Raw genomic sequence first — 11,809 nt, 5'->3', positions numbered from 1 at the left:
TCAGTTAACATACTACTCTGTCATGGGAATTTCTGACAGACCAGAGATAAACATCAGACTACACTTGTGGGATTACATTGAGTAACATAACTATTGATAATATATCCTGTAAACTAGAAGATTGAACAAAACTGCTGACCATACCAATCGCAAGGTTGAGTTTTGGCGCTGAAAGTCTGCCGTAATTAGAAATATGTTATAATGTTAAGGAGTTTTTAGGCAGCAATAATAATTACAATGATGCTAGTTCCAGGTTCGTAAATAGACATCTACAAAGACAGAAAGACGGTCCCAAAAGCTACGGTCAGGTGAAATGCATTTTGTTCCCTGCCAGTCACACGAAAACAGAACATTAGTACCAAATATTGTAACAATAAAAAAATTAGTGCATTCAAGTTCTTAGTCGTTTTCTTTCTTCTCTTTTTTTGTTCCGTCATCCTGAACTAGATTTTAGCTATTTTAGGTGTGAACAACAGTCGCCTTTATCATCTTTGATTTTAACTCTTCGTCTAAATCTAATGACTCGCAGCTAGAAATCAAATGTCCTCAAAAATCATCTTTATAGTCTCACTCTCTTCAGCGCTTTAAAATGAGCTGCAAGGACTTATCTTAATTCTTAAAGAAGAAAAACAGGAGTTATCCTGAACGACTTGAGCTTGTTTGGCTCTGCTTTAACAAATGGTACTTTTCTTATATGGTTTAGCACCCGTAGTTTTAGATCAATTAACACCAATTTGTTAAAGCTGACTTGTTGTGTTACCTGTTACTAGGGGTGTCAATGGTTTGGTTCGGCTGGCTATTTTATAAAATTTATATCATATCAATTTTTCGGTTATTCTATTATGTATAGCCAAAATTAAACTTTTCGAAACCGTCTCAATAATGTCAGTTTCTCTTCGGTATTGGGATGGTTCGGTTAGTTTTCGATATTTTTTTTAAAATGTCATGTAAAAGTCACCAGTAAAAGTAAAATACAACAACATACATACTTTTATAAGATTTAGCAAAACTCTCTTTTACAGTTTAAAGGGTGATGAATTAAGAAAATATAAAAGATGGCCGGAGTATAGATCCATCAGCTATTCACATCAGCATAAAAGAAACTAAGCAAATACAAAGAAAATATAAATCGCACGAGTGGAAAGATATTAACAAAGTTGGAACTCAAGAATAATGTCTATAGAAGATTAAATATTCAAAAAGATGAATCTAAAACATACGAAAGGAAATATATTCAATACATTGTATTTTGCTACTCATAATCGCTACAATATCTTGTGTCTTACTAGTGAATATGATGGAAATAATTTAATTTCAATCGGAGTAGCATAATAGGTTTGGGAACTAGAATTTTGAGTTTATTTACTTGTGGCTTGTAACTGTTTTCATGACCAAGAAAAAATTTAATGCTTTATTATTTTTAAACTTAATATATAAATATATACCGATAACTGTTTTCATGAATGGTACGATTCGGTATTTTTTCGATTTATTTTCGTAAAATAAAAAACATATCCTAATTATCGGTACAGTTATATATTTATGTAAAAACCTACGGTTTTATTAAAAGAAACCTAAAAATCAGTTCGGTACGGTTCGGTTCGATCGATTTAGTCGGTTTTTAAATATCCATTTACGTTGTGTTGATCTTTCTAAGTCTTTGGACATTCTGATGGCCAACAAAAATTGTGGAGCCTAAAAGATTCCTCGATATGTGCATGTAAACCATGCTCAACTACTGTCAAAACTGTAAATTCACAGTTCTTGCAGCAAAAAGCTGTGGAAATGGAGCTGCTTACTTGATTTCATTTCACGTTCCACCCATCTCAATAAATATTTTGCGTCTCTTCTGTCTCCTAATCTTCTGCTTGATTAACCCTTATGATGTAAACCTGAAATTCCAAGTAGAGAAACCATGTAGGAGTAAAAATCCGGGGGAGGGTCCAACTCACAGAAATATATTTCAATGTATTCATAAATTCATCTAATTATAGAGAATGAGGATGGAATGATATAGTATTCTCAGTTCAGTTTAATTTACCTTAAATTTTGTTGACTCAATCAACTGAAAAACCAGTGCATCACCATCAACTAATTCATGATCAATGGCGAAACCCCTCCATCCACCACTCAGCCCCCTCTTTAATGCGAGGTATTTTGTCTCAAACTCATCTTCATTTTCATCGATCAAGGTGACAAATTCATCACGTTTAGGTAGATGTGTGTTGCAAAAATGAACAGGCAGACCCTAAAAAGAACCACACTAAAAATCAATAAACTATGACCAAAACTGTAACATAAAATTTTTAAGAGTTATTTAAGCTTTAGGAAACAACTCAGTGAGGAACTTTATAACTTTTCACTTACCAGCCAAAAGCCACCAGTAACATGTGATTGGAGCATAGGTTTCACAAAACTTGGGAAATCAGCATCTATCTCTGATTGTAACTGCTCTGCTCTTTCTATAGCATACTGCCTATCTTCGTCATCAGCATACACCCGGTTTAACAAATCTCTTCTCTTGTAGCTGCAAACCAGAAAGTCAAGTGTAAGGCATAGATTTTCTGAAAATGCAGCACTGAAGTGGTCAAGCAAAAAAGGAAATATTTGTTTATGAGTCAAACCTCCTTGGCTTTCCCAAAGGTTCAATAGGGACCTGTCAGAATCAAGAAATACATACATCAATGACCTTGATCATATGATATGATCAGTAGAGGAGCAAGAATTTTCACAAGGGGTGTCAAAATTTAACAAAGTAAATACACAAGGAAGTCAAGGGGATTCAATCCATAATATATTGTAATTTTTACCAATCTAAACGGTGTATTTTTCAGGCAAAGGGGTATTAATTGACACCCACTTTGAAGCTATGTAGCTCCGCCACTGTATGATATACTATCAATTAGAAGGAAAGTAAAAATAAAACATACTGAATAGAAAGTGGCACAGTATTATTGAATACTTCACTATATAGCTGGAATATTACTTGGAGAAGAAAACAGGATCAATCAAAAATTCATACACGTCCAATATGCATCAGATGTTGAAACGACATGCAAACGTCTTAGAAGAAAAGAATATTTTCTCAATTAGGTCATCTAAAAGGTGAAGGTAGGTAAACCTATTTCTTATTGATTAGTAGTATCTAAGATCTACACTACTGGTGTAAAAAATCATTATACTGTCAGCTTATAACTTGAATCCTAAACTTAATACTAGTATCTTGAGAACGTTTGCAATATGGCTATGGCTGGCAATTCAGCACAATTGTCTCGGTATGCTAAGATCATTTCCACCATAAAAAAAGAAGAAGAAAAAAAAGAGACAAAAATCCCATAACATTCAAGTTCAAAAACTCCAAACAGAGGAGTTGGTAAGTGAAAATACTAGGCGGGGAAAACAAAATCAAACAAACGAAAGTCCAAAGGAAATATAAAGTACTCCTGGTAAGATACAGAGAGGAAATATCTTACTTCTTTGTAGTTTGGAGGAGGCTTATCCGCAACACGATTGGATCTTCTCACAGCTGAGCGATCTACCTCCTGCCGAACCCTCGGCTTCACCTTCTTCATCTAACAGATCATCGGGAAATCAATCAATCAATCAACTATTCCTCAATTCTAATCTAGGTTATATAAATTATCAATATTCACTTTACTCTATTGGAGACACATTTGTTAAAACAAAATAGACAGAGAGAAAGAGAGTCGTACAGGAGAAGGCTTAGGACTGGTAGCAGTACGAACAGCTTGAACGAGCTTGCTGAGATTGAGCTCTTCCATTCTCTTCTTGTTCTCTTCTAATCTTTTCAAACGACTTTCTTCGTACGCTAACATCTTCTTCTTTGATTCCACCATTTTTTCTTAAGGAAACAGCAACAAGGCGACGATGAATAAAACCCAAAAGGAGAGATAAACAGAAGAGAGAGAAAGTTCGGAGAGGGACGAAGAAGAAGATGATCGTACAAACAAGCTACAGAAGACTGTTTAGGTCCTCGATATATGGAGAATGTTTTGTTCTGTTTTGGCTCCACTTTTGGATTTTTTTGAATTTCAAACGCCACTCACCCTACTCTCTTTGCCCACCCACTCCCTACCCCCACACAACACACAGTATGAAATGCGTACTTATTAAACTCTACAATTTTTAGTTTTAAACATAAAATATTATATTTTAATTTCACAATTGATAAAGTTTTAAGGGGGTGATTTGGTATGATAGATGAGCAAAAATAATTTTGGGATAAAATTTTTAGTAGTGTCTTATCCCTTGTTTGGTTACTAATTCTAGGATAAATTATCTAAGGATTAAAAATAATACCGGGATAACTTATATCTGCCACTCTGTCAGAGGGTGGACTAATAATCTCATGATAAAGCAGTAAAATTGACATTCTCATTATTAATACAACATACCAAACAATCAATAAAAAATAATGTCAGGATAACTAATTCGAGCATAACTAATCCAGCATAACTTGTCAACGAGCCTAAAAGTTTTGATCAATGTTAATGTAAGAAATGTAGAAAATACTAGCATAATCACATTCTACTTAGACTAAATTCAACACTAAACATGCATTACTAACATGAAAAAAGAGATAAATAACCTGCTTGATTTAGCCTATGACCGTATGTGAAAACTTTGTACCAATTAGACGATAATATTCACTCTGTATTTGTAACAATCAACAGTAGTTTATCATAATTAAATGATAAAACAGAAATAAAAAATAAGTTTAAATAACCCGTAAGGGTAGCCGGAGTTGGTTGAGCGGAAAATCCCCCCAATGGGAGATAGCAGGTTCAAAACCCTTGCATGCTTTTTCGTTGCAGTGCGGTTTAACTCTCTAGTGTGGTAGTACACCGAAGGATGAAAATTAAGTTTAGATCAAATAGACATGGTAGGCTGAATAAGAATAGTACTGAATAGAGTGTATTAATTATGCTAGGATTATTTTTTATTGACTATTTGGTTTGGTGTATTAAAGATTTTGAAAGTGCAATTATATCTTTATACATACTTATTCATATATTAAATATTATAGTATTACTAATGCCATGATTTGCTATGTGTAAGAATAATATTGAATAGTGCGTATAAATAATACCGTGTATTAGGTATATGTATAATTAATACCATGTATTAGTTATATATAAGTTGAAAAACACTATCAAATAAGGGATTAATAATAAAAAAAATTAATACATGTATTATTTTCTCTAATACATTCCACCAAACGAACCCTAAATATAAGTGTTAGCATTTTATCACTTAGATTTGCACCGTAACTAATCTTCCAAGTCAGGATCTACTAGCAAAGCCATTTCATTTTCTGTCCTAAAGTTGATTATGTTTTAATATTTTCTTCAGAACTTATAATTTTTAACAAGTACTTTGCTCCCTCGACTTTTAAAAAAACTTCTATATATTCCCTTTTTTCTCTTTAATTTTTTCGATTGGTTTCCACTCTCTTCCCTTGGAACCAAGATATAGTATCGTAGAACAAATACCGACTTTTTTCTTCCTTTTTTTTTTGGGTTTGTGTGTGTGTGGGGGTGTGGGGGTGTGTGTGTGTGGGGGGGGGGGGGGGAGGAAGTATAATTCCGCTTGGTAAGCTGAAGTAATCTCTCCTAACTTAAAAATATTTGTCTCTAGATTTTCCTATTTTCTTCTTTTTTGGTTGAAACGTTTTGTAAGTAGAGGTGGTAATGTAATAAGATACAGAATTTCATAAAAAAGATCATCTCACCCGGTAGTAATTTTAATCTCATTTGACCAAGCCGCTCAACATTAAAAAAAATTGCCATTAGTAGCATATTATCTAAAAAAAGAGATACTTTAAGTTAAATACTGATTTTGGAGAATTTGTAAATTTCAAAAGATACTTGAAGTAGACACGGATTTTGAGAAGCTGTAAATTTCAAATGAATAAGAAATTCATTGGTCAGTGTTTTGCAGATATCCAAATACATCAGTGTGCGTCTATGTACAAATATGAAAAGTATAATCATGCTATCATCTCAAAATTACATCTTCCAATCCTATTAGACAAGGTATTTTCTTTAATGAACGAACTCAGTGAAGTGTTAGAAACACAAAAACATTATACATCCAAAAGAAATATTCACTTGGAAGAGTCAACTTCTGCATCATTCATGCCATCTGCCATATATACTCATCAGATGCTTCAGTTCAAAATCTTTCTTCTGGATATTACTCTATGTTGTGTATGTAGCATTTCTCTGGAGCTTCTCATGATAGAATTTGCTAGTTCAAATAAATCGTCAAAAGTCCTCTGCAATCTACCTACAACTTATGCTCTTTTGAGGATTATCATGTAAAAACGATGTTTCAGAGCAACATATTTCATTAGATTGCAAGCGGTTGATAACATCCGAACCTGCAATGAACCCTGTATATCATAAAGGTTTCCCAACACATTTATATGCAACAGAATTAAGAGTATCTCATACCTTCTGGAACCTCGGAATCCAGAACTTCACTGTTAGTTTCAGATCGGTGCACTGAAGGTGAAACATTCAAATCAACGGCACTATGGCTATCATTCTGAATATACTCTTTTGGTTTAGAAAAATCGACGTAAAAAGGCTCTACCAAACGCTTTGCTTTTTTCCGCTTCCTATTATCTTTCTGTGCAAGATCTTCTCATTCAAAGAAAAAAGAGGAAAAGAAGGGAGATCAACAACCAAGTGTGGAAATCCGTTACTTTAAAGCAACACAAGTGCACAAGTAGAAAGGACAAGATTACCAAGATCTGTTGATTTCTTCAAAGCGTCAAAATTCATGAGGCAAAGAGCTGCATCTACTACGTCTCGACCGTTTACTCGGATTATATAGACCTAGAAACATCATTGTTAATAATCAGAAAATACATAATAAAACCAAGTGTTAAGGTTATCATGGTCGAGCGTATAAGTGCAGGAATTGTACGAGTTCAAAAAAGCCCCACTTGATCATACTCTCCCAGATTCCAAGCAAATTATAGTTCCTATTACTTTCCTCTCTCAGTTTACCTCCTACAATTTTCATTGTCCGCAATCAAGTTCTTTCAATAACTGCCGAGGCAATTGACTTCCAATTTAATTTGCGAGATATTCAACCAGTAGCCAGTTATATTAGTAAGATTAACATATGCTACAACCTTAATTTTACAAGAAGCAGAATTCAGACAGAGTTTGCCCCCTTAACCTGTTAGCCTTAGCTGCAATATCAACCCCTATTGGCCCAAAAGAAATAGTCACAAAATGGATTTCACTAGATATATTTCTTTCTTGAAAAAAGGCAATAACAAGTAGGCCACATTGGCGAATTGGACCATCATGTTAAATCTAGCTCTATATATCAGACAAACAAGACTGGTAGAGACCATTCACTAGAATGATAATCTAAATGATATCAAGAACAGCAAGTTGATGCCACTGTGAGAAATTTACCAGGCTCAACTAATTTATCCTTTTCAAAATAAATGTTTCCTTGGGAAGTATGAATCACAATCCAAAAGAACAAAAAAAGAATGAAATGCATTTGCACTAATTGGTTCATAGACCCAAACCAATTTAAACCCTTTAGTAAAATGGAGGAACTCCAGATTGGCAGTTTCTACGTGTAACCAAGTATACTCATTGAATTGCTACCAGCTACCCATGCTGCCTTTATTCCTCTGTAGTCTTTATCTAATTTCATGGTAAGACAACATTGGCAATTTCCAACTGTCAGCATTTTAAAAGTCAGATTGAATTCTCACAGTCCGATAGCCGTGTACAAACCATCCTAGCCTCAGCGAAAGTCAAGGTCCGTCCAATTCCTTTGGTTGAAAATACCCCTCCCTCCCAATATGTCAAACAATTATATAGTAGTATATTTTGTTATTCAAACTTAATATGACATCCTATCAACTACCTACTACACTTCTCCAAATATTTAAACAATTAATTTAGATGCCTCTTTACCAAACTCAATATAATACTCTATACGAACATTAAATGTGTAATTACAAACATATTCTTTGTTAGGGTGGAAAAAAAATCTTCGTTCGTCCAATAACACGAAATATTTAGGCTTAACTAAGTATGCATAAAGATTTTGATACCTTTAATTTGCAAGGTTCAATCAAGCGAAAAATCAGAAGATCTCCTTTAAGTAATCTGTGAGACATGGAAAATCCTCTCCAACCAGCACTTAGACCATTCCTTTCTAGAAGATAACTTGTCTTGTACTCATTATCCCATTCATCAACCAAAATGACGGTGGTATCATGACTTGGTAAATGCATATTGCAGAATGACTTTGGAAGATGCTACCGTAGCAAAAAGGAAGAAAAAAATCGAAGTTAGAAGAAAATAGTTTGTTTAAATTCCATCTCTATGAAGCTCCAAGACAAAGATATTTAGTCTACTTTTTAGCTCCAAAAAGGTTATGTGGTTTCAGGCTTACCAGCCAAAATCCATGAGCAACATTTGAAGGGAGCATACACTTAGCAAAGCTGGGAAATTCATCTGCTAGGCTTGACAAAATCCTTTCTGCTCGCTCCATAACAGAAAATTTAGCTTCAACATCATCATATAGGTCATTTATCCTTGTCCTCTTATTTGTCCCCTTAAGTTTACTGCTATAAATTCAAAACATTCAGAAATTTGTTTGAGTTACTATCAAGAAAGAGAAAGAAGTGGAGATTTGGGGGAAGGAAAGAATAATATCCAATCAAATAAAATGCCAACCTCTCAGCCTTTCTGGGATGATTAGATTTCACCTGTAAAGCATTAAAAAGTTTCTCTGTTATAGTTTCATAGTTAATCAATAACAGAAGAGCATCATACAAGAGTGTACAGAAATTTCAAGTGTGCCATAAATATAAATTATAACTGGCTAGCTAGTAGTTCAAAAAAATTTGAAAAAAGAATCAACATAGAGTACTACATATTATCAGCAAGTAAGAAACAAATGCAGGCTTCAAAGGAGATGCTATGTCTCCAACTGAAGAAGTGAAAGAGACCTATAGAGAAGTAAAACTGTACTTATTTTCTGCAAGGCATTCCAGTAATACAACAGAGCCACTTCACTGACAATTACACATCAATTAAATCAAGTAACATTATTTGTGCTTAGACATGGTGAAACACGTCCTATACAACCAAACCAAGTGAACAACAGGAGCATATTGTCTTGGACACCATAATCCAAAAAATAAAATACGACAACAAAAAGAACAAAACAAAAACAATGGGAGCAAATCAAGTGCTTTTAAGATCTTCTCTTACAGGCCTACACAATCTCTTTGTAGAAATTCCTTAGGCGACAAACAGTGAATTACCACTAGCTTCTCCATGCAGTTGCATTTCCAAGCTTTAAGTCTACAAATTTCCAATAAGGATGGCATTGCCTTTTCTCTAAGTCTACAAATTTTACACTAGATTGTTCACATCATTTCATCAAACGTTATATGTTATCCGGTGTACACTAAAACACTCTATATACAAGCCAATAGCCTCAAACCTTGCATCTTAATAGAGGTCCATATAACTAAATAGAAAATAGGTAATTGGATGTGCTTGTAAGAGCTTAATGCATTATCAGGTAGAGGAAGCGCACGTAGACTACATCAACTAATTCATTAAGTATCATAGAGGTTCTAAGTTCTCGTAAGAAGCTAGATTTTTTAACTCTTGTGTGTATCTTCACCTAACATGTATTCCAACTATAAAGAACGTCAAGAAATGAAAGGAGCAAGGATGAATGAGGAAAACTACGGCTCAATGTCGAGTAGATCAATTTAACTCTATGAACAAGGTCATGAGCATCTTCCAGACTACAGATTCAAAAACCGTTTCACACTCAGATTCAAACTAAGGCTCAATAGCGGCCCCTTTTCATTCTTCTCCTTCGGTACAAGTAAACTTAAGGAGGGAAACAACTCGTAGAAGCAGCTGCAGACGAAGGACAACCGTGCCAGTGCTACACGTCTAGAGCGTGCAATCGCCTAAGGACACATCATCCCCTCCCCATCCAGACCCCTTTCCGGAACCAGAACTATGTTAAGTTGGTTGCTCGGGATATATCTCATTCATTAACCAAAATAAAAATAAATAAATAAATATATAAATAAAACTGAAAATATCCTACAATTACTAGCAAGAAATGATATCTATCAGCTACATCCACAGGCAATTAATGGATTTCAACCAGACACTAATGAGCAATTAGGGGCAAATCTAATCAGAATATCATACATAAAAATATCTATAAAGGAAATCAACCATCAGGTTCACTAGATCCTCAAACAAAACAGCAGAACACAAAAGAATTAGTGAATATTCTCACTCGCTTCGCCTTAGATTTAACACTTCTAGGCTTTTTAGGAACCATATTTTTCCTATCCAACTGCACCCTCTTAATCTGCAACCAAAACAAACACAATATTATTTACAAAAAAAAAAATCACTAGACAAAAGTCTTCCAAATTTTAAAAAAAAAAAAAAAAAAGTACCCAAATAAAGGCATAAAGTAGAAATGAAACCTTGGGTGAAGGATGAGTTTGAGTTGATGTGGAAGCAGAAGAATATGAAGTAGGTTTTAGTTTATGATGTCCTACTTTTTGTTGACCTTCTTTCCATCTTTTGGTCACAGGTTTTACAGAAATCAAATTCCTATCTTCCATTGATGTCGATTTAGGTTCTTTGCACAGAGGCTAGAACCTGAAATACGTAAAAGATGTATATTAATATAAAATTTTTCTTTTAATTTTTTGTGTGAAAAAGAGAAGACAAAAGAAGAAAGTAGAAAATATAGCCAACCAGGACAAGGACAGCGAAATGCGGGCCAGTCAAAGGAACTGCTACTTGTATTATAAGAAAATAGTTAAAAAAGACAATCTCATACACGAAACATCCTGTAAAGTTGGGGGAAGAATAGCATATCAATGGATAATTTTATGGTTCACAACCGGTGACTTATATGTCACACGAAAATAACTATATTATTGCTTCAAAATTTTCTTTTATTGTAAGAATTGTTGCCCAGCAAAATTTCGACTATGATTTAAAATTATCATTCGTTATTTCGAATATGGCTTAAAATTATCATCCGTTATTTAGGACATTAATGCAATTATTATCATTAACAAATCATTTCTAATTTATCCGTAAATTTTAATGGAATTTTGAGTTTCATGTGCTTACCTGTTAGTCCATACATAAATTTGAACATGAAAACACAGTTTAGATTTTGTGAGTGAAAATTGAAAGCTCAACCATTTTTACAAATTTCAAATTCTATGTAATGACTAATGATCCGCTAACAAACATTTGAAATAATCTCTAAATATTATTCCAAGTGTTTGAAATTTAATTTATAGACAAACGAGTAAGTTGTATAAAACTCGAAAGTCCCAATTAAACATAACACAAAATAACGAAATCAACCAATTTCATCTCCAAACGTCTATGTTTAATTATTTGCCTTTAACTCTTTTACGATATTACCTTGACCTACTTACTATGCAATTGTTCCAATTAAAAAAACGGCGAAGCATCTAACATTTTCAGTCAAACATAGCCAAACACAAAATTAACAATATGGTGACTTAGTTAATACGAAGGATTAAGTAATTCAAAAGGTCATATATAAAATTAAAAAAAAAAAGTAACACAAAATGTACAGCTTTGAGTCCACAGCTTTCGTCAAACAAGGTGCCTCTCGAGCCGAAAAGTTAATTTCCCACTTGTCCAGTTGAGATATTTATCACTACTTCACCTCCAAAAAATTTCCCATTTATCCCTTAACTCCAACT

General features: G+C 33.8%; 2 protein-coding genes across 6 annotated transcripts; both read right to left on the bottom strand.

Moving 5' to 3' along the window:
* Positions 1 to 77: 77 nt before the first annotated feature.
* LOC104106009 (B3 domain-containing protein At3g19184-like) lies at positions 78 to 3,983 on the bottom strand. Of its 2 annotated transcripts, XR_004509557.2 has the most exons (7): positions 3,714 to 3,983; positions 3,474 to 3,572; positions 2,625 to 2,656; positions 2,368 to 2,527; positions 2,042 to 2,248; positions 1,800 to 1,892; positions 78 to 327 (listed from the first exon to the last, which is right to left on the bottom strand). XR_004509557.2 is itself a non-coding variant. In XM_033658632.2 (6 exons), the coding sequence occupies exons 1-6, from the start codon at positions 3,855 to 3,857 to the stop codon at positions 1,857 to 1,859; spliced, it is 678 nt and encodes a 225-aa protein (XP_033514523.1). In that variant the 5' UTR covers positions 3,858 to 3,983; the 3' UTR covers positions 1,796 to 1,856. The 2 variants fall into 2 exon arrangements, 1 of the variants encoding a protein (XP_033514523.1); XM_033658632.2 differs by lacking the exon at positions 78 to 327 and having other exon boundaries at positions 1,796 to 1,892.
* A 1,934-nt stretch (positions 3,984 to 5,917) lies between these two features.
* LOC104106011 (B3 domain-containing protein At5g42700-like) lies at positions 5,918 to 10,833 on the bottom strand. Of its 4 annotated transcripts, XM_009614463.4 has the most exons (9): positions 10,815 to 10,833; positions 10,538 to 10,715; positions 10,342 to 10,416; positions 8,742 to 8,773; positions 8,458 to 8,632; positions 8,114 to 8,320; positions 6,773 to 6,863; positions 6,477 to 6,665; positions 6,060 to 6,415 (listed from the first exon to the last, which is right to left on the bottom strand). In XM_009614463.4, the coding sequence occupies exons 2-9, from the start codon at positions 10,676 to 10,678 to the stop codon at positions 6,306 to 6,308; spliced, it is 1,020 nt and encodes a 339-aa protein (XP_009612758.1). In that variant the 5' UTR covers positions 10,679 to 10,715; positions 10,815 to 10,833; the 3' UTR covers positions 6,060 to 6,305. The 4 variants fall into 4 exon arrangements, with proteins under 4 accessions (XP_018629600.1, XP_070040937.1, XP_009612758.1 ...); XM_018774084.3 differs by lacking the exon at positions 10,815 to 10,833 and having other exon boundaries at positions 5,918 to 6,403; positions 10,538 to 10,764; XM_070184836.1 differs by lacking the exon at positions 10,815 to 10,833 and having other exon boundaries at positions 5,918 to 6,403; positions 8,458 to 8,629; positions 10,538 to 10,763.
* Between the last annotated feature and the right edge of the window lie 976 nt (positions 10,834 to 11,809).

This window comes from Nicotiana tomentosiformis, chromosome 1 (genome assembly GCF_000390325.3).
Source record: "Nicotiana tomentosiformis chromosome 1, ASM39032v3, whole genome shotgun sequence".
Taxonomy (NCBI): Eukaryota; Viridiplantae; Streptophyta; class Magnoliopsida; order Solanales; family Solanaceae; genus Nicotiana; species Nicotiana tomentosiformis.
This window is presented reverse-complemented; position numbering and strand designations above follow the sequence as displayed.

Excerpts from the sequence above, each read along its gene's own strand:
- LOC104106009 (XM_033658632.2), bottom strand. The coding sequence starts at position 3,857 with ATGGTGGAATCAAAGAAGAAGATGTTAGCGTACGAAGAAAGTCGTTTG. Across the intron at positions 2,657-3,473 it reads CTCCTCCAAACTACAAAGAA|GTCCCTATTGAACCTTTGGG; the intron begins GTAAGATATTTC and ends TGATTCTGACAG. Across the intron at positions 1,893-2,041 it reads TTGAGTCAACAAAATTTAAG|GTTTACATCATAAGGGTTAA; the intron begins GTAAATTAAACT and ends TTGGAATTTCAG.
- LOC104106011 (XM_009614463.4), bottom strand. The coding sequence starts at position 10,678 with ATGGAAGATAGGAATTTGATTTCTGTAAAACCTGTGACCAAAAGATGG. Across the intron at positions 10,417-10,537 it reads AAACTCATCCTTCACCCAAG|ATTAAGAGGGTGCAGTTGGA; the intron begins GTTTCATTTCTA and ends TTTTGGTTGCAG. Across the intron at positions 8,633-8,741 it reads CATCCCAGAAAGGCTGAGAG|CAGTAAACTTAAGGGGACAA; the intron begins GTTGGCATTTTA and ends TTGAATTTATAG.